The 22204-nt window shown below is 33.3% G+C and overlaps 1 protein-coding gene across 17 annotated transcripts in view; it reads left to right on the forward strand.

Annotated features, from left to right (window-relative positions):
* Nucleotides 1-22204, forward strand: part of CCDC18 (coiled-coil domain containing 18) — a 120245-nt gene that overhangs the window by 32225 nt on the left and 65816 nt on the right. For 16 of the 17 annotated variants that reach the window (XR_004322655.1, XR_004322656.1, XR_004322658.1 and 13 more), the window contains 4 exons: nucleotides 11107-11241; nucleotides 11412-11489; nucleotides 16178-16294; nucleotides 20090-20257. Coding sequence is in view for 13 of the 17 variants with exons in the window: in XM_032487097.1 (XP_032342988.1) it covers nucleotides 11107-11241; nucleotides 11412-11489; nucleotides 16178-16294; nucleotides 20090-20257 (498 nt within the window). In the remaining 4 variants the exon portion in view is untranslated. The remainder of the gene's footprint in view (nucleotides 1-11106; nucleotides 11242-11411; nucleotides 11490-16177; nucleotides 16295-20089; nucleotides 20258-22204) is intronic. The other variant, XM_032487100.1, reaches the window with a different exon arrangement.

The raw sequence follows: 22204 nt of genomic DNA on the forward strand, positions 1-22204 counted from the left end.
GCATATACTATGTTTTTTACTATATTTTCATATTTATAATGAAGTTTAATTTATAAATTAGGCAGTAAGAGAATATCCAAATTGCCAGCATCACTACTCTTATACTTCGGGGTCGTTATTTAGTAAAATAAGGGTTACTTGCATACACGCATTACCATACCACGACAGTCAGTCTGATAACTGAGATGGCTCCTAAGTGACTAACGGGCAGTGTGGATATGATGGGCAAAGAGATGAGTCACATCCTGGCCAGGAAAGAGTTATCCCCATGGTCTCATCATGTTACTCGGAATGGCGTGCAATTTAAAACTTATAAATTATTTCTTTACGGAATTTTTTATGTAATATTTTCAGACCACAGTTGACTGTGAGTAACTGAAACTGGAAAGTGAAACTGCAGATGGGGGGACTACAGTAGATACACTAGAATCCCTAGAGCAACCACTAAAAAAACTGTACAGATTCAGTAAAAAGCCAGTAGATAAATTAAAACAGAATTCTGAAAATATTCATATATTTGAATGAAGGCTGGAAAGGGGAAACAGGAATGAAAAATACAGGAGACAGAGAAAACCAGTAACAAAGGGATGTGTACTTAAATGCAGGCATATCAAATATTAATTTAGATGTAAGTGTTCTAAACACACCAAATAAAACATTGCAATTGTGAGACTGACAAAACAAGACTCAGGTATATACTCTCTTCAGGAAGTCCATATTAAATATGAAGATTTAGACAGGTTAAATGTAAAAGTATGGAAAAAAATGTACCAGGCAGACAAACAATAATCAAAAGAAAGCAAGAGTGGCTATTTAAATATCAGACAAAGTAGACTTTAGAACAAATAAAAATCACCAGGGATGAAGAGGAAAATTATGTTGTAATAAAAGGCTCTATTCACCAAGAAGATGTAACAGCCCTAAGTGCGTATTTACCTAACAGAATAATTTCAGAATATGTGAAGCAAAAGTGAAAAAGTCTGAAAGGAGAAAGAAATTGGTCCAAAATTACAACTGAAGATATCAACATTACTCTTCTGCAATTGATAGAATAAATAGATTAAAAAATCAGCAAAGAGCTTCCCTGAACAACACTGTCAACCAGCTTAGCCTGACACATTTATAGAATATTCCACCCAACATCAGAATGCTCATTCTTCTCCAGGACACCTGAAATATTCACCAAGATACACCATACCCTAGATCATAAAATCAGTCTTACCAAATTTAAAAGAATTGAAGCCATATATACAGTTGTCTCTTGGTATCCATGGACGATTAGTTCCAGGACCCACTGTTGGAAGATCTGCCGATGCTCAGGTCCCTTGGTCAGCCCTGCATGTCTGCAGTTAACTAACCGCGGATCATTTAGCACTGTATATATTTATTGAAAAAGATCTGCCTATAAGTGGACCTGCACAGTTCAGACCCATGTTCAAGGGTCAGCTGTAGTATGTTCTCTGACCATAGTGGAATTAAACTAGAACCATCGACCAATGAGTAAGTCTCAGGGGAAATTGAAAATACTTTGAATGAAAATGAAAACACAAAACATCTGAGCTTGTAGAATGTAGCTAGAGTTCTTAGAGCTTTGTAGCATTAAATGCATATATTAGAAGAAAATAGAGAAAAATCAATAATCTGAACTTCCACATTAAGAAACTAGGAAAAGAAGAGCAAAAAAAAAAAAAAAAAAAAAAAAAACCAGAAAGATGGAAATAATAAAAAGCATAGTTGAAAGGAGCTGGAATTCAAGAAGAGAATGTTAGAGAAATCAGTGAAATCCAAAGCTGGTTCTTTGAAAAGATCAATATTATGTATAAACTTCTAGCCAGTCTGACCAAGTTGAAAAAAAAAAAGAGAGAGAAAACACAAATTACCTGTATCAGGAGTGAGTAGGGGTATATCACTAGAGACCTCAGAGATAGTAAAGGCTAATAAGGAGAGGGGAGAGGTTTATCCTGTGAATAGAAGGCTGGTTCCACATTCAGAAAAAAGTCACTATAATCTACCATATTAGCATACAAAAAAACCTGTAAGATTGTATCAATAGATGCAAAAAAAGCATTTGACAAAATTCAGCATTCTCCTATGATAAAAACTCTCAGCCAGTTAGAAATAGAAGAGTACTTCATTAACCTGATAAAGGGTATCCTCCCCCAAAATCCTATAGATGATCTTTTAAAAAATTTTTTATTGAAGTGTAGTTGATTTATAATGTGGTTTCAGATGTACAGCAAAGTGATTCAGTTACACATACACAAACATATATATTTTTCTTTCCAGATTCTTTTTCATTATATGTTATTACAAGAAATTGAGTATAGTTCCCTGTGCTATATCCTACACCTATAGGACAGTAGGTTCTATAGATGATAGCTTAATAGTAAAACACTTAATACTTTCCTGTAAGATTGGAAACAGCAAGAATATCTGCTCTCATCACTCCTATTTAACATCATGCAGAAAAGCCCAAAAGAAAGAAAAGGCATGTCTATCAGAAGGAAACAAAACTATCCCTGTTTTCAGACAACACGATTGTCTATGTAGAAAATCCCGAAGAATTTACAAAAATACCTTAAAACTAATGAGTGAGCAAGGTCACAGGATGCAAAGTTAACATCCATATCAGTTGTATTCTGTGTATAGTTGACCCTTGAACAACACTGGTTTGAACTGTTTGGGTCCACTTATCCTCGCATTTTTTTCCATCTGTACAATACTACACAATCTGCAGTTGGCTGAATCAATGGATGCGAAACTGCTGATGGGGACTGCAGACTGCAAAGTTATTCAGATTTTCGACTGTGCAGGGGGTTTATGCCATTAACCCTCACGTTGTTCAAGGGTCAGTTGTACTAGCAGTGAACAATTGGAAGCTAAAATTTAAAAACCAGTACTACTGACAATAACTCCAGGGAGTTAAAGTACACAGGTTTAAGTACAACAAAACATGTGGACTATCTGTGGTGAGAACTGTAAAAGGTTGAGAGGAATCAAAGGCCTTAAATAAATGGAAAGAAATATTTCTGTGGGTTCAAAGTCTCAATATATTTAGGAAGTTCACTTTAAGTAGATTTCTCAATTTAATGCATTTCCAATAAAGATCCCAGTAAAATTGTTTGTTTACATAGATAGCTGATTTTAAATTTTGTAATGGAAAGGCAAAGAGACTAGAATAACCAAAACAAGTTTGAAAAAGAACAAAGTTAGCGTTAGTGAATTTATGCTACCATATTTTAAGACTACAGTAATCAATACAGTGAGGTAGTAGCAAAATAATAGACACATAGATGAAACGAATAAAATACAGATTCTAAAAACAGACCTGGTAAATACGGTCAGCTGATTTTTAACAAAGGTACAGAACCAATTTAGATTGGAGAGAGAATAGTGTTTCAATACATAGTGCTGGGACAATTGGACATTGTATGCAAGAATATGGAACTGCAATATGTATCTTATATAAAAACAAATTCAAAGTGAATTGTAGATTCAAATATAAAATTTTAAAAAACTCTAAAATTCATAGGAGAAAATACAGGAGAAAATCTTCATGAACTTAGGTTAGGAAAAGAGTTCTTAGATGTAAAACCAAAACACTGTAAGGGAAAAATTGATAAATTGGAATTCATCAAAATTAAGAATGTTTCTTATGTGAAAGACATTATTAAAAGAATAAAGAGACAAGCTATAGACTGAAAGTATTTGTAAATCACATATCCAACAAAGAAGTTTTACCCATTAAATATAAAGAATTCTCAAAATTCATCAATAAGAAAACAACCCAATATAGATGCTTCATCAGAAAAGATATACAGATGGCAAATAGACATATGAAAACATGTTGAACATGATTCATCATTAGGGAAATGCAAATTAAACACAAAGTGAAATACCACTGCATTCCTATTGGAACACTGAGAAAGGCAGGAAGAGAGGAAGGAAGGATGGACTCGACAGTAACAAATGCTGCTGGATGCAGAACAGCTGGGTTTCTCATATATTGCTGGTAGGAGTGCAAAGTGGAAAATTGCTAAAACAATTTGACATTTTCTTAAGTTAAACATGCACTTAACATGTGGCCCCACACCCCTAGATATTTGAAATGAAAATTTATATTTACAGTAAAACCTACTACATATGTTTATAGTAGCATTATTCATAGTTGCCAAAAGCTGGAAACAACCCAGTGTCTTTCAGTGGGTAAATGGATAAACAAACTATGGTGTCTCAGTACAATGGAATACTACTCAGTAATAACAAGGAATAATCTATTGATTCAAGCGAAAACATGGGTGGCTCTCCAAGGCGTTATGTTAACAGGAAGAAACTGATTGTAAAATATTATGTACAATTCTATTTCTTTGACATTTTCAGTGAAGTCAAAAGCTACAGGATGAGATAACCAATTTATACTGTATAGCACAGGTAGGTATATTCAGAATCTTGTAGTAATCTGTAATTGAAAAAATATGAAAACGAATATATGTATGTGTATATATGACTGAACTATTATGCTGTGTACCAGAAATTGACACAACATTGTGAAATGACTATACTTCATTAAAAAAAAAAGCTATAGGATGAACATAAGTTTATTGGTTGCCAGGTATTGGGCAGGGTGAAAAGTTTGACTATAAAGGATTAACATGAGAAATCTTGAGGGTGGAGGAACCATTCTGTATCCTGATGGTGGTGTGAGTTTTATGAATCTATGCATGTGTTAGAAAAAAAAACCTCAGAATCGTACACAAAAAAATGAATATAAACCAAGTTTTTAAAAGTCTCCCACCCCAGAATCATTGTTACACTCTTAGTTTATATCTTTCAGAGCAGTTTCTCTGCATCTTTGCAAACTCAACATGTGTGTAGTACTCATTTACACAAACACACATGTACATAAAGTAAATGTAATTTTTAATAGCTTCATTTTATAGAATGGTTGCTATTTGAGTTTTCTGGTTTTTTAGAATTATAATTAGTTTTCAGTAACTTCGTTGTAGTTTGTTTAACTTAACATAACGTTCTCAAGGTTCACCCATGTTGTAGCATTTTGCAAAATTTCCTCCATTTATAAGGCTGAGTAACATTCCATTGTAGATATATACCAAAGTTTGCTTATCCATTCATCTGTTGGTGAGCACTTGGTTTGTTTCCACATTTTAGCTATCTTGAATAATGCTGGTATGATCATGAGGGTGTACAAATATCTCTTTGAGATCCTGTTTTACATTATTTTATGTATACATCCATAAGTAGAATTACTGATAACATGGTAATTCTATTTTTTATTTTTTGAGGAACCACCATGCTGTTTTCCACAGCAGCTACACCATTTTCCAGTCCTACCAACAGAGCACAAGTGTTCCAATTTCTCCATATCTTTGTAAACACTTGTTTTCTGTTTTTTAGATAGGAGTCATCCTAATGAGTGTGAGGTGGTATCTCATTGTAGTTTTGATTTGCGTTTCCCTAATGATCAGTGATGTTGAGAATCTTTTCATGTGCTTGTTGGCCATTCATATATCTTCTGTGGAGAAATGTCTGTTCAATTCCTTTACTCATTTTAAAATAAGGTTATTTCTGTGTTGTTGAGTTTTAGGACTTCTCTGTATATTCTGGATATTGATCCTTTATCAGGTATATGATGTGCAAATATTTTCTCCCATTCTGTGAGTTTCCACTTTACTCTATTGAGAGTGCCTTTGGATGCACAGAATACTCGAATTTTCATGAAGTCCAGTTTGTCTGTTTTTTCTTTTGTTGCCTGTGCCTTTGGTGTCATATCTAAGAAATTATTACCACACCCAATGTCATGAAGCTTTTGTCTTATGTTTCCTTTTGGGAGTTTTATTGTTTTATGTCTTACATTTAGGTCCTTGATACATTTTGAGTTAATTTTTGTATAATGCTAGGCAAGGGTCCAACTTCATTCTTTTGCATGTGGATATCCAGTTTTCTCAGCATCATTTGTTGAAAGGCCTATCTTTCCCCTACTGAACGGTTTTGGCACCCTTGTCAAAAATCACTTGACCATATATGCAAGGATTTATTTCTGGGCTCTCTATTCCATTGGTCTGTATGTCTGTTTTATGCCAAAACCACAGTTTTGATTACTGTAGCTTTGTAATAGATTTGAAGTCAGAAAGTAGGGGTCCTCCAGTTTTGTTCATTTTCAAGATTGTCTTGGCTGTTCAGGGTCACTTGAGATTCCATATGAATTTTAGGATGGGTTTATCTGTTTCTACAAAAAAAATGCCATTGGGATTTTGCTAGGGATTGTGTTGCATCTGGTAATATTGGCATTTTAACAATATTAAGTCTTCTAATCCATGAACATGGAATATGTTTCTATTTATTTATGTCTTTAATTTCTTTTAGCAGTATTTCATAATTTTCATTGTATAAGTCATTCACCTTCTTGGTTAATTCCTAAGTATTCTTTTTGATGCTATTGTAAGTGAAATTGTTTTCATAATTTTCTTTTCAGAGTGTTCATTGTTCATGTATAGGAGTGCAACTGATTTTTGTTGAATTGTGTCCTCTACTTTTCTGAATTCATTCATTAGTTCTAATAGTTTTATTGTGTGGAATCTTAGGGTTTTCTATGTATAAGATCATTTGATCTGCAAACAGATAATTTTACTTCTTCTTTTCCAATTTGGATGCCTTTCATTTCTTTTTCTTGCCTAATTGCTCTAACTAGAAGAACTTCCAGTACTATGTTGAATAGAAGTGGTGAGAGGAGCATTCCTTTCTTGTCCCTGATCTTACAGGAAAAACCTTCAACCTTTGACCATTGAGTATGTTAAATGTAGGTTTTTCATATAAGGCTTTTATTATTTTAAGATAGTTTCCTTCTATTTCTAGTTGGTTGAGTGCTTTTATCAAGAAAGGGTGTTGAATTTTGTCAAATATGTCTTTTTCTGCATCAATTGAGATGCTCGTGTGGTTTTTTTTTTTTCCTTCATTCTGTTAATACTGCATATGACACTGACTATTTTTCATTGCATTCCAGGAATAAATTTCACTTGGTCATGGTGTTTAATCCCTTTAGCATGCTCCTGAACTTGGATTGTTAGTATTTTGTGGAGAATTTTTGCCTCAGTGTTCATAAGCAATATTTTTCTGTAGTTTCCTTTTCTTGTAATGTCTTTGTCTGGGTTTGGTATCAGGTTAATGCTCGCCTTAACAGTGTTAGGGAACGTTTTCTCCTTAATTTTTTGAAAAAGTTTGAGAAGGATTGGTATTAGCTGTTTTTTATATGTTTGGTAGAATTCCCAAACAAAGCCATCAGGTTCAGAACCTTTCTTTTTTGAGAGATTTTTGATTACTGATTCAATCTCCTTACTAAATATAGGTCTGTTCAGATTATCTATTTCTTCATGATGTAGTCTTTGTAGGTTTTGTGTTCCTAGGAATTTGCCCATTTCACCTAGATTTTCCAATTTGTTGGTATACAATTATTCACTGTACTTCCGTATGATTTTTTTTTTTTTATTTCTGTAGAGTTGGCAGTAATATCCCTACTTTCATTTCTGATTTGGGTAATACTGAATTTTCTTTTTTAGTTCACCTAGCTAAAGATTTGTCAATTTTGTATGTTTTTTTTAAGAACCAATTTTTCACTTAATTGATACTCTTCATTGGTTTTTTGTTCTCTGTTTGTTGATCTTTCCTGCAATCTTTATTATTCTTTCCTTTTCCTAGCTTTGAATTTACTTTCTTTTTTCTAGTTTCCTATGTTTTAAGGTTAGGTTATTAACTAGAGGTCTTTCTTTCTTTTATTTTAATGTAAGCATTTATAGCTATAAATTACCCCCTGGGCATTGCTTTTGCTGTGTCCCATAAATTTTGGTAAGTTTTTTGTTTGTTTTCATTCATTTCTAAGTACTTCCTAATTTCCCTTGTGAATTCTTCTTTGACTTACTGGTTTTTTGAAAATGTATTGCTTAATAAATACCACAGTTTCATTAATTTTCCAATTTTCCTTTTGTTACTGGTTTCTAACTTCATCCTACTGTGGTTGGAGAATATACTTTGTATGATAGCTATCTTATAAAGTTTACTGAGACTTAAATTTGTGGCCTTGACGTATTGTCTATCCTGGAAAATATCTCCTGTGCACTTGAAAAGAATGTGTTCTCTGTTGTTTGGGGGTAGAGGGTGCTGCATATGTCTATTAAATATGATTGGTTTATTGTGTTGAGTCCTCTGTTCCCTTACTTATATTCTCTCCAGTTGTTCTACCTGTTATTGAGCATGGGATATTGAAGTCTTCCAACTATTATTGTAGAACTGTCTATTTCTCACTTCAGTTCTGTCCATTTTTGCCTCATATGTTTTGAAAGCCTGTCTTTGGTGTATAAATGTTTATAATTGTTATATCTTATTGCTGTATTATAATAACTTTTTATTAATTTAATGTATATTATCTGTCTTTGCTTCATATCTTTTAAAATTTAAAGTCTCATTTGTCTAATATTACTATTGCTACCTGTGCTCTCTTTTGGTTACTATTTTCATGGAACATCTTTTCCTGTCCTTTCATTTTTAATCTATTTGTATCTTTGGATCTAAAATTAGTCTCTTATAACAACATGTAGTTGGATGTGTGGTTTTCTCTCCATTCTGCCAGTCTGTGTCTTTTGGAGAGTTTAATCCATTTGCACTTCAAGTAATTACTGATAAGGAGGGACTTATTCTTGTCATTTTGCTCTTTGTTTTCTATGTGCCTTATAGCTTTTTTATTTCTCATTTCCTACATTACTATCTTTTGAATTTAGTTGATATTTGGTAGTAAAATTTTAAAATTCCCTTTTGATTTCTTTTTGTGTCTATTTTATAGCTGTTTTCTTTGTGGCTACCAGTGGAATTATATTTAACATCCTAAAGTTATAGCACTCTAATTTGAATTTGTGCCACCATAATTTCAATAACATACAAAAACTCTGTTCCATTATAGTTTCATCTTCGTGCCTTTCAGTTGTTGCTGTCACAAATTTACATCTTTATGTATTGTGTGCCCCAAAGCACAAACTGGTTATTCATTTGAATGAATTAGTCTCTTAAATTACGTAGAAAACAAGATTTGGAGTTACAAACCAAAGTTACAGTAATACTAGCTTTTACACTAATAACTGTTTTTTTCCTTTAAGTGTGTTAGTCTCTTAAATCATTTAGAAAACAAAAAGTAGAAGTTACAGTCCATTGTTACAATAATGCTGCCTTTTACAATTGCCCATATATTTAGCTTTTTAAAGATTTTTGTTTCTCCATGTGGCTTCAAGTTACCATCTAGTGTTCTTTCATTTCACCTTGCAGAATACCCTTGAGCATTTCTAGCAGAGCATGTCTAGTGGTCACAGACTCCCCCAGCTTTTATCTATCTGGGAATGTGTTAATTTCTCCCTCACTTCTTGAAGAAGTTTTGCCTGACAGAAGGTTCTTGGTAAACAGGTCTTTTTTTTTTTTTTTTCTTTTGAATATATCAGCCCACTATCTTCTGACCTCCAGTATTTCTGATCAGAAATCTGCATGTAATCTTACTGAGTATCCCTTGTATGCACTAATTTGCTAATCTCTTACTGCTTTCAAGATTCTCTCTCTCTTTGCCATTGTCTTCTGAAAGTTTGACTATAATGTATCTCATTGTGAGTCTCTTTGAGTTCATCTGACTTGGATTTTGTTAAGATTCCTGAATGTTTAAATTCATGTTTTTCATCAAATTTGGGAGATTTTCAATCATTATTTATTCATGTATTTTCTCTGTCCCTTTTTCTCTCTCACCTCCTTCTGGGACTCTCATGATGTGCATGTAGATCTGCTTGATGGTCTCCAACCTGCCCTTATGTTCTGTTCACTTTTCTTCAATCTTTTTCCTTTCTGTTCCTCTAATTTCTGTTGTGTTGATTATTTTTATTTGTGGATTTTCATTTCACAGTTTCTTGATTTTATTATTTTCTAGTAAAATTGTTGCTGCTATATTTTTATTATATTTATGTATATGTGATATATAACACATATGTATAATTTTTATACATTTGTATAGATAATATGCACATATATACATATAAGCATATCAGTTTATTCATATTTTGACTTCACAAAAGTGTTTTAGACATGTGATTATACCAATCAATTAGTGATGGAGTTGTCGGGAGTGAGACTCTTGTACATTTCTAATGAAAGTATAAATTTTGATGTACTTTGAAGAGAAATACCTAATGAAGTTGGAAATGTGCATATACTCTAGCCAGGAAGTCCACTTCTAGGTGGCATGTTCTAAAGAAGTTCTAATACATGTACATAAGGAATATTATTCTAATACATGTACAAAGAATATTATTGTAACATTGTCACAATAGTGGAAAAGCAGAATATTTAACTGTTCCCAAGTGGAAGAGTGAACAAACTGGTTTCTTGTTACTGTGGAATATTGTATTGTCATAAAAATATGAACTAGAGCCGCATAAAGATACATGGATAAATATTTAAACAATACTAAGTGAAAAAACAAGTTGCTAAAACGTACAGAAGTGTTGATATTGTCTATATAAATTTTCAAAACAGAAAATTACATATTGTTCATGGATCTACATATGTAGTTAAAAGCACAAAACACATGTATGAGAATGAAACACACCGGAGAATGATACAGACCATAGTATTGGTAAGGCAGGAAAGGATAAAACATGGGCATGTGATTTCATTTCTTCTCTTGACAGAAACTGAAGGAAATCTGGCAAAATGCAATAATCTATGTAATTTCAGTAGTAATTTAACATGTGGATATTATATTCTTTTCTCTGTACCATTGATCCCTGAACAATGTGGGAGTTAAGAGTTCCAACTCCTGTGCAGTTGAAAATCCACGTATAACTTTACAGTCAGCCCTTTCTATTCATGGTTCCTATGTGTGGATTCAACCAACCATGGATGGTGGGAATGATGTAGTACTACAGTACGTATTTAGCTGAAAAAAATCTGCGTATAAGTGGACCAGGCAGTTTAAACTTGTCTTATTCAAGGATCAACTGTATTTAAAATGTTTCAAATTGTTTTAAAAAATGAAAATTATTAAATCCTATTTTTTATGTTTAGCTTGAATCTCAACTAGAGAATAAAGAACAACAATTTAAAGAACAAGAAAAGACTATATCCATGTTGCAGCAAGATATAATATGTAAACAACATCATCTTGAATCATTAGACAGACTCCTGACAGAAAGCAAAGGGGTAAAATCATCTTTATAAAAATGCTGTCGAAAAACTGACTAATATTTTAAGTTTATGTTTCTTTGACATGCTTTTAATTCTAATCAAATCATTTGTTTAACAACACGTTACTAATGCTGAAATAGTTATACATATACAAATATTTTTGCTACCATTCTGTATGTTCTCAGGAAATGGAAAAGGAAAATATGAAGAAAGATGAAGCTTTGAAAGCATTACAGAACCAAGTATCTGAAGAAACAATCAAGGCTAGTATGCTTATGCTTAAAATTTTTATTTTACTTTATTTTTTTGTTAATGGAGACATTCCTGGGCTTTTTCAGTTTTCTCTATAACTTGTCAAAATCATTTACATAAAAATAAATTAACTGGTAAAAATTTTACCTAACTTGGTTTCTTTAAGTAGTATATTTTTCCAGTGTGAATGTGATCTTAATTATTTGATAGTTGATAATCTAGTTTGTAGATTATCTAACATCTTTTCTTTTTGCCTTAAGGAAGGCTTGTGTTTTAATAAAAAAAAAATTTTTTTTAACTGTAGCTACTTACTGACGTTACCAGTAAAGAATTAACAGAGGAAATGATGAGAGATGAAACTACAAACAGTCCGGTTTTGCTTCTTTTTACCCGTTCTGCTATACAATTAAGTAGGGAATAAATCCAGAATTTCTGAGTGAAATACAGTTTGTGGGTAGTATATTCTTATGGTTAAAAGTGTGGGCTTTGAAGCTAAACTGACTTGGATTTCAGTTCTGGCTTCAGGGTGCTTGCTAACTGACCATAACCTTTGCCAGTTTATTTAAGCTCTCTGAACTTTAATTTCTTCGTGTGTAAAGGAAGGATAACAATGCCTTTGAAGAGGGTGGATTTGAGGATTAAATGAAATGAGGTACAGAAAATGCTTATTAACACTAAGTTACTGAAAATTTACTAAGTAGTTACTGTACATACAATATTTTTTCATTTGAATTTTTAGTGTTAAAAATAATTTCAAACATTCTGTGACCTTCATTTTGTCACATATGGATTAAACATAAAGAATATTTTTAAAATCTGTTATTTATTTTTGCCTAGTACTCTGTTTTTAATCCATTTTGTGACCATGTATACCCATATAAACCCAGTTATGTGTTTATCTGTAACTTTCCTATAGTATTCTCCAAAACTTTTAACATTTAATGCCATGACAATTCATTTCCTCTTAAAAATAACCTCTAAGATCATTAATATTTTAAAAAATTATTACTCTACAAAGGTTGTAGGCATGAAATAATTTCATTAAATAAATTCCGTATTGCTACTTAACTGCTGTTTTTCATTAAATTACCTGACACATCTAACTAGTCATCTGGTAAGTTATTTCCATATGTTAATAATCACATACGAGATAGGAAGGAGTACAGCTAAAGAATGAATTATGATATTTGGTTTTATTCCTTTGATTCTTTTAATAGATTTGTTTTTATTGGGGAAAAAGTCAAAATGAGGAAGAAATATAGAAGCAAAGTTCCTATGACTCAGGCTGTACTTAATGATTCAAACATATCAGATATTTGTAAGAACAAAATAGAAGTTTGAAATCTAGTCCTCTTCTTGATTGTGTCATTGCCCCTTTTCTTTCCTGACTTTTGGCCATATCCCTTTGCATGCCTCAGATTGTTCTTTGCATAAAAAAATATGAATTTTCTATCTGCAGGAGAGTTATAAGGATCAGTTTAAAGTTACATAACTTCTAAAAGTATGATTAAAGAGAGCTGAAAGATTGATAGGAAAGTTCTGAACAGGTAACAAAAGAAACCCAGTAAATTAAAGCAATTATGTTACCTGCTATTAAATAGAAAATTGAGAAGGTGCTTACTAGATAGAGATTTATTTTATTTTGTTTTGCTTTGATTTTACTTCCACTCTAGATTTTTGTTTTGTTTTTGTTTTTTCTTCCCAAAGAAAGTCATAAGTGGAAAAAAATAAACAAAAGAGACTGGCTTGGGTGCTTTTGTTGAAAATAGGTAGCCTAAAGCCCCTACCTGGTTGCCCCTAGAATGTGCCCCGGATGAGGTTCTTTGGTTCAGCAGAGCAGTTTCTTTGTTTTGATTTCATTCATTCATGTATGTATATATATGTATACATGTATATTTATAAGTGATTTTATTCATATAATATTCAGACCCTTAAGCTCTTTGTTGAAATAAGAAATCCAAGAGTAGTAGATGTTTTGGTTTTTATTAATTATTTATTAGTTTTAATGAATTTATTTTAATTAAATTTTATTTTGAAAATTTTCAGACCTACAGAAAAATTGGAAGAATAGTACAGAGGACATCTGTGTACCATTCAGCTAGACTCGCTGACTGTTAATTCTAGCCATACTCACTTCATCTTTTTCTGCACACGTATGCACAGACCCTCTAGTGCGTGCACCCACCCAGTCCCACCCCTGCTCACACATTTCCTTTTTGCTAGTCCACCTGAGAGACTGCAGATGTCATAATACTTTATACCCTTACTACTTAAACTTGCATCTCCTATGAACAGAAACTTTCTCCTACCTGATTATACCACCTCTGTACACCAGAGAAAGTCAGCATTACTTTAGTAACATCATTCAACACATAGTCCGTACTGAAATTTTCCAAATTATTAAAAAATGTTCTTAATAATCTTGCTATTCAAAACATGGTCTATGGACTAGCATCACCTGGGAGCTTGTTTGACTTGCAGAATATCACATCTACTGAACAGAGCTGGGACTAAGGACTAAAGTGAAGCAAGGGAGGTGCCTCTGCCCCAAAATTTAAGGAGGTATTTACTCTCAGGGCTTGTACAGGTGAAGGGTTGGCACTTACATGATCCTGAAAGTAAGTACTTCCTTAAATTTTGAGCCCTAGACACCTTCTTGCCTTACCACAGTCCTGGCTCTAATACTGAATCAGAATCTGTATTTCATTGGAGGTATCCAGGTGATCTGTATGCATGTCAGAACCTTGAGAAATACTACTTAAGCTTTTTCCTTTTCTTTCCCCATTTTAGGATTCAGTTGTAATTCACGTTTTGTATTTAACTTATTAGATTCTCCTGAACTCACTGTCTCCTATTCTTCATGACACTGAATCTTTCGAAAAGTCTAGGTCAACCATAATACCACATATATACCACAGACACAGACCTACACAGCGGGTTACTGTGTTCTTCCCATTGTTTCACATCAGGAGGCACTTGATATCAAACCACCCTATTATTGGCATTGTCAATCTTGACACCTTATTTAAGGTGGTTACTGCCAGATTGCACCATTTTAAGGGCAAAATTTTACCTTTATAATTAGTAAGTAATATGTAGGGTAATTCTTTGAGGCCATGTTGCAAGTCCTGTTCCTCAACAACCTTATGATCAGTGGTTTTAACAACTAGTGATGAATCTTGCCTGGATGACTTTTTTCCATTGTTAATTATCAGGCATAGATTTTATATTTTTTTCTGTGTATCAAAGATGTTACAAGTACCAGTGCTCATTCTCATGCTTAAGAAAGAAAACTTGCAAATATTTATACTTTTCATAGAATAATTTAAAAATTATTATTAGGGCAACAGTTATTAATAAAGATAATTATTCAGAATTACAAACTTTTTAGCTGTTAATGGTTATATTCATAGGATACAGGGACAGTCTTTGAAACTGTGTGTCTTTCAGGATTCTCTTTTTGGAGATAAGGGTTGCAAGGGTAATTTCATGATGTAGAATAATATCTGCAAGAGGGAACATTTTTTTTTCTTTTTGTTGAAATTTCTTTCACACTTTCATGTCTCCTTACTAGAATGCTATTAGCATTGAGGGGGAAAAACATTCCTGTTAAGCTCAAAATTACCATAAGGAAAAGGAGGGAACAAGATAAGAATTTTATTAACAGATGGGATATGGATCATGTATGCAAATTTTGAAAAAAATTTACTGCAATTTGGGTTGCTCTTTTGTCCTTTAAAGTTAGGGTTAGTGTGAAGCGTTTGCAGCTGTATGAACACTTGAACCAAGTTAACACCACTGCCTTTCTGAAAATGTTTTCACTGATTCAAAGCAAAAGCAGCCTTCTCTGAAATAAGGTTTTTTTCCCCTAGCTGACAAAAACATTTCTTTTTGAGGGTGGGAGGAAGCACGAATTCCTCACAGAAGGCACGGTCCCCTTGAGCAGTTGAGGGCAAGGGCATGAACCTTGGCTACAAGGAGCTGGGCTGAGAGTTCCACGCTCCCAGGCTGAAACAGGCCTTCTGGAACCCAGGCTAGAGCCTGAAAGTTCCAGGTGGGCACTGTTACCTCCATCTCGGCATTCTTTCCCAAAACTGCCTGCCCCTCCCCTTGGTCAGCATTTCATTTTCTTAGTGACTTCAGCATATTCAGAATATCCACACCATAGCATTGTTAGCACAATACATCAATTTGTACTTTTATTATATTTCTTGATCAAGGGAACTTAAGGAATAGGTTTAAATAACTTCTTACCTTTTTAGGTAAATGTTTGAAGGTGTGTGACCTATGGGACAGTTAGCCCCACTCTATCTTGCCAATCTCATCTCCTCAGTACACATCTCTTATAAATTCGTGCTTTGGTACCCTAAACTCCTGCCAACTTCTTACCATTTCTTTTCACAGTGCCTTGTCTCTGAATGTACTTCCCTCTTCCTGGAATGCCCTTCTTCACTTGTTCTTGTTTATTCTTCATGATGGTAGTCTCTGGTTTCCTCTTTGGTTTCCTAGTTTTCAATAATAATTAGTTTTCTAAATAAATCTCTTCTGTGAAAAGCATTTTATATCCTAAGTTGGACGGCATATTTACTGTTTGAAGCAATGAGATAACAATAGGAGATAACTTTGTAAAATATTGAGCATATAACAAGCACTCATTAGTATTAGCTGATTTTCCTTTTTTGCTTTTTTTCGTGCTTAGGTCAGACAACTAGACTCAGCATTGGAAATTTGTAAGGAAGAACTTGCTTTGCATTTAAACCAGTTGGAAGGAAATAAGGAAAAGTTTGAAAAACAACTTAAGAAGAAATCTGAAGAGGTAAATTAACGTTTCCTTTACATATAGCATATTTTTCAAGTGATTTCTTTTTGAGATGTTTATTTTCAACATACTTTATTTATTTATTTTAATGCAGGTATTGGGGATTGAACCCAGGACCTCATGCATGCCAAGCACACACTCTACCACTAAGCTATACCCTGCAAGATACTTTAAAAGTTCATTTTTATGTAGCTGATATAAAAAAATCCTTCCAGTAAAATGTAAATTCCAATTTTATATTCTTTAATAAACAGACATTATATGACATGTAAAACACAAAATATGACACTTTAAAATTCTCATTCTTGTGTCTATTTTTAGGGAATCAGGAGATTAAATTACTATTGATCACACAATAATCCTAATATAAAATGATTAACACTTAGAGCGTTGTTTTAGATTTAGAGGTGTAAAATTCTTCAAATTTTTTTTCTTCTATTTGTCTGAAGGATTGAGAATTAGGTTTAGAAATTCAACTTTCTTTATTAATATGAATATTTTAGACACTAGATAGAAGACTTTTCTTGAATTATCATATTTATCTCTATGTCCTCAATGTCAGCCACTGCTTTCAACAGAATAGGTTGTCACTATTTGCTCAAAGGGATAATCTTAGTGAAGAATTCCTTTATTTCTTTTTAGACTTTATAATATATGTATTTAAACCTTAAATTCATGTTTAGAAATAGTTCCCAACAAATCTTCATTAAAGTTGACTTGAATGTATCAGAAAAAATCCAACCAGAAAAACAGAAACCCTTATATATCTTTAAAATGGAGGGAACGTTTATACTGAGAATTAGAAACAAGAGATGGAAGAGCAGAGATGCTGAGGTGACTCAGATCAGAGATTATCATGAGCAGTGACCCCTACTATCCTTAGGGATGGAGGAACATCAGGAAGAGAGGATGTGACTCTGAGCCAGAAGTAGGGCTGCCCCGTGGAGTTAGGGCCACAGAGAAGGAGTCTGTCTGGTGGAAACTGGGGCCATAGAGGGGAGAACTGCTGCTATTGCCCCCCTGCCAGTGGCCAAACCTAGCTGCTATCCAGGGGGCAGTTTCCTGTAATACACAGAGTAGAGCAAGGGAAAAGTAGAGAGACACCTAGAGCAAATAGTAGTTAGCTAGCACTCCAGAGTTAGGTACATCACATAATTATGTAACTTAAGAGGTTAAAAAAAAGAAATCTTTGTATTTTATATGATTCTGTCCTTTTCCTTCTACCTCCCTTCATGAATGTTTTTGTAGCATCTTTGACAAATGGGCATATATTTCTATATGGAAATTAAACCACATAAACTACAGTTACTTTTACTTTTTACAAAAAGAATGTCTTTTTTTTTTAAAACCATGATCTTCTTTAAAACATTACTTAGGAGAAAAAAAAAAGAACATGGGCCAAAAACATTGTAAGTGAACTATACTTGAAAAAGAAAAAAGAATATGGGAGGGAGAAGAACATGGGTTTGTTTCCTGATCACACTTCCTGTCCATAACCTGGCAGGTTGGGGCTCCCAAAACAAACAAACAAACAAACAGAACCTCACACATTGCTTAGGCATTTAATCTATAGCCCTCACTGCACTGCAGCATAAATGGACTTGGCAGAAAGGAAATCTGGAGACAGGCAGTGTTTGTAATAATGGAATGTGTTGAGCTTTAGAATTTGTGTTCTTAGAAATAGCATCAGATAAAACAAAGGCCATAAAGAAAGATAAAGAAGGGCACTATATAATGATCGAAGGAGCAATATGAGATGAGGATATGACACTCATTAACATATATGCACCCAATATGGCAGCACCGAAATATATAGAACAAATACTAACAGACAGAAAGGGAGGAGTTGATGGGAACACAGCAATGGGAGCCTTTAACAGCTCACTAACATCGTTAGGTCTTCCAGACAGAAGATCAATAAGGCAATGGAGATGACTCAGTAGAACAGTTGAACTTGGTTGATATTTTTAGGACACAAAAAACAATATACATTCTTTTCAAGTGCTCATCGAACATTCTCTAGGATAGACCACATACTCAGGCACAAAAGATGCCTCAACAAATTTAAGAGAATAGAAATTATTTCAGGCATCTTTTCTGACCACAATGTCATGATACTAGAAATCAACCACAGAAAAAGAAATGAGAAAAAAATGACTGCATGGAGACTGAACAACATGCTACTGAAAAACCAGGAGCTAGCAGAAAAACAAAGAAAACAGGTGTTACGGATACAGATTTGCCCTAAAGAAATTATTTTCATACAGACAAAATTAAATCAAATAGATTAGCATAAAAAGAGGATTATAATAATATTAGAAATTGGTTAGTTGCCTATTGTATCTTTACATTCTCCAAGTTTACAGTGTCATCATGCAGAGAAGAAGTTTGAAATTTATGAATTTCTTATCATACCCAAAGAATATTTGGCCCCTAAGCCTTTCATAATGCTGCTGAATTGTTTGACTGCTGGATAATTAGAAAAAAAAACCAAGTCAAGATTCTCCTTTGCTATTTCTTAGGAGTTTAAAATTACTTTTTTCTGGAGTGATATTTATTAGAAAGATTGTTTGCTTTAAAGGAATGGGTTTATTTTCTTTCATTTTAAAAGTAGTTATTACATAAACACCAGTAAGAAATCTTTTAAAGAAGATTACTTATAATCTACTCTCTATTACCAATTCTCTCTAACATTTTTCACTTTGTATTTGCCCTAATGTTTTTCATAATTAATGAAATGTGGTTCTGTTTTTTTTCCCACTTCATTTTATTTTGTAAAATTTTATATTTGCTACTGTCTTTTAAATTATGGTTTTAAATTGTTGCATCTTTTAAAATGTAATTTATAGATCATCATTTAGTAAACCTTGCCCTTACTTTAGGGAGCAGGTGAAGAGTAGTATAAAATATACATTAAATTATGCTGCATTATTTTAAAATAATTTCTTTTGGCAATTTTTAGAATTTGGATTACTTTGACAAAGGGCTTTTTTTCCCCTTCTTAATAGATTATTCCAGATAAGTGTAAATGTATTGTTTAACACAGTTTTGGGGACCAGCATATTCAAGTCCTATATATTTAGAGTGAATGAATGCAATTTCTTAGCTGGTATTGTTACTCCTTTATGTGATTTTTTTGGAGAATGAATATTCAAGAGTTCTTTGCTGGGATATTATTTTACAAACAACAGCAATAATAGCAACAATAATTTACTAAATAGCACCTAACATTCATGTAGTGTTTTTATGGCTATAGTTTATTATCAGTAAGGGGAAAGGTGTATCAGATGGAGTGTGGAGAAATCCATGGCTTCCTGTATTTTCTCCCTTCTTCTGAGAGAAGTCACATAGAATATACTCCTTTCTGTGGCAGTGAAATATAGCAACATGTGTGCAGTACTTTCTGCCTAGGGAAGCCTGCTTATGACTCAGAGTTCAAGGTTTTTTACTGGGGGCTGGTCACATAGGGACAGCCATAAGTATCAAAATTCCAAACTCCCGGAAGGAAAGCATGATGCAGTGCCCAAGCCAGGGAAAACAATCTCATTGCTTGGGGAATGTTTCAAAAGACACATTCCCAGACAAGCCAAGAGCCAGCCCTATTAGCAGGCCCTTCTAACATATCTTCCCGTCAGAAAAATGAGCTCTGCCCTTCCACATAATAAATGATAGCTGTGGGTGCAATGTCCCTCATGACAAGTGGAAATAATTATCCAATAAGGTAGACAACATTGACATTTTATTGCTTTTTATTTGAAACATGTCATAATGAGAACTGTATATATTTCTTAGGTATATTGTTTACAGAAGGAGCTGAAGATTAAAAATCACAGTCTTCAAGAGACTACTGAGCAAAATGTTATTCTGCAGCATACTCTTCACCAGCAGCAGCAGATGTTACAACAAGAGACAATTAGAAATGGAGAGCTCGAAGACACTCAGACTAAACTTGAAAAACAGGTATGTTTTATTGGTCAAAATGGTTTTATGAAACAGCAGTTCACAAAATTGATAATAGATTTTTTTTGCTAGCTATATAAACTGCCATTTAACCTCAAAGATATCATAAACATTCTAAATTAACATGGTAAAATTGGTAGTTTTATTCCTATGTAATGTGTCCATGTAATACCACAGGCACATTTTTGTCACTCCATACAATTTAGTTACAATTTAGTCTTCATCATTCAGTTTCTCCCTCCTCTTTGGACCTGAATATAATACCTGTCTGAATCATTATAGCTTCCAGTAGAATCGTTATAGCTTCCAATTTCCTCTTTTTGGATCAGAACACGTGTGATAATCCCTAAAGAAATGCCAAGCAATGTGCTAAAAGAAAAATCCCAAAGGAAACTACTCATTTTTAAAAATGAGTTATTACTCCAAAGAAATAGTCCTAGGAAATTTTGTACTAGAATCAGTTTTTCTCTTTCATTCATTACCAGATTTATCTGAATTCTACTGACAGATATTTCACATTTTTTGTTTTGTTTTTCTTATCAAAGTTTACAGAAAAGTATAAATTAGAAAATGATAGTTCCTTGTAATCTCACTACATCCCACCTTTTTGTCATTTGTATGACTTTTAATCTGTGTGTTCTAAATTCATCCTCAGCCGCTCCGCGGGAACTAAAGAATCTCCTCTCTGTGCATTCAGACATACCAGGTGGTATTCCCTGTTTCCTTTCTCAGAGACATCTGTCCTGTGACTCTCCATCTCTTTTGTTCAAGTCTAGACCTACTGTTCGCTATACCTGATGTACAGCTTCATCCTGAAGTATTTCTTCATCTCATCTGTGGTTTTTTTCTTTCTTTCTTTTTATTGAGTTATAGTCAGTTTACAATGTTGTGTCAATGTCTGGTGTACAGCGCAGTTTTTCAGTCATACATGAGTATACATATATTCGTTTTCGTGTTCTTTTTCACCGTGAGCTACTGCAAGATCTTGACTGTATTTTCCTGTGCTATACAGTATACACTTGTTTATATATTCTTTATATACCTATCAGTATCTATAAATCTCGAACTCCCAGTCTGTCCCTACCCACCCCCCCTCCCTGCTGGCAACCACAAGTTTGTATTCTATGTCTCTGAGTCTGTTTCTGTTTTATATTTAAGTTCATTTGTCTTCTGTTCTGGTTTTTTTTTTAGATTCCACGTATGAGTTATCATACGGTATTTTTCTTTCCCTTTCTGGCTGACTTCACTTAGAATGGCATTCTCCAAGGACATACATGTTGCTGCAAATGGCATTGTGTTGTCATTTTATGGCTGAATAGTATTCCATTGTATAAATATACCACAGCTTCTTTATCCAGTCATCTGTTGATGGACATTTGGGTTGTTTCCATGTCTTGGCTATTATATCATCTGTGTTTGATTTCCACTTTCTAAATCCCTCATGGTTGACTCTGGTTTTTGTAGGATTGATTAGAATTTTTGTTCTTTCTAAAATTGTTTTCATTTCTATAATGGTTTTATGGTTTTCTTCTGGAGTTTCTTCCTTAAATCTACCAGTTCATTTATATTTTTCACTTGGTAACTTCATTTCTTCATGATCTTTGTTTTAAGAAATTTTTATATTGTCTCTGATTTCTTTGAGAGTCTAAAGAAGTTTATATCTAAAAATTCCTTAAGTATTTGGCATAAATTTTCCAGTATATATATTTTTTCTACTTTTTATTCATGTCCCACTAGGCACATGTTTAATGTTGAATTCTTTCAGATTACTTCTTATCTTTAGATTCTTTCTGCTCATGAATGTGCCATTTAATCAAGCACAGAGTGGGTAGATTTTCCATGGTTCCCATCCCTTTTTACCTGGGTACTATTTTAACTTTATACTTGGAACTTGAGTTGGATGTGTGAATATTAATGACTTATAATCTGTACTTAGTTCTTCAGTAA

Source organism: Camelus ferus, chromosome 9 (genome assembly GCF_009834535.1).
Source record: "Camelus ferus isolate YT-003-E chromosome 9, BCGSAC_Cfer_1.0, whole genome shotgun sequence".
NCBI lineage: Eukaryota > Metazoa > Chordata > Mammalia > Artiodactyla > Camelidae > Camelus > Camelus ferus.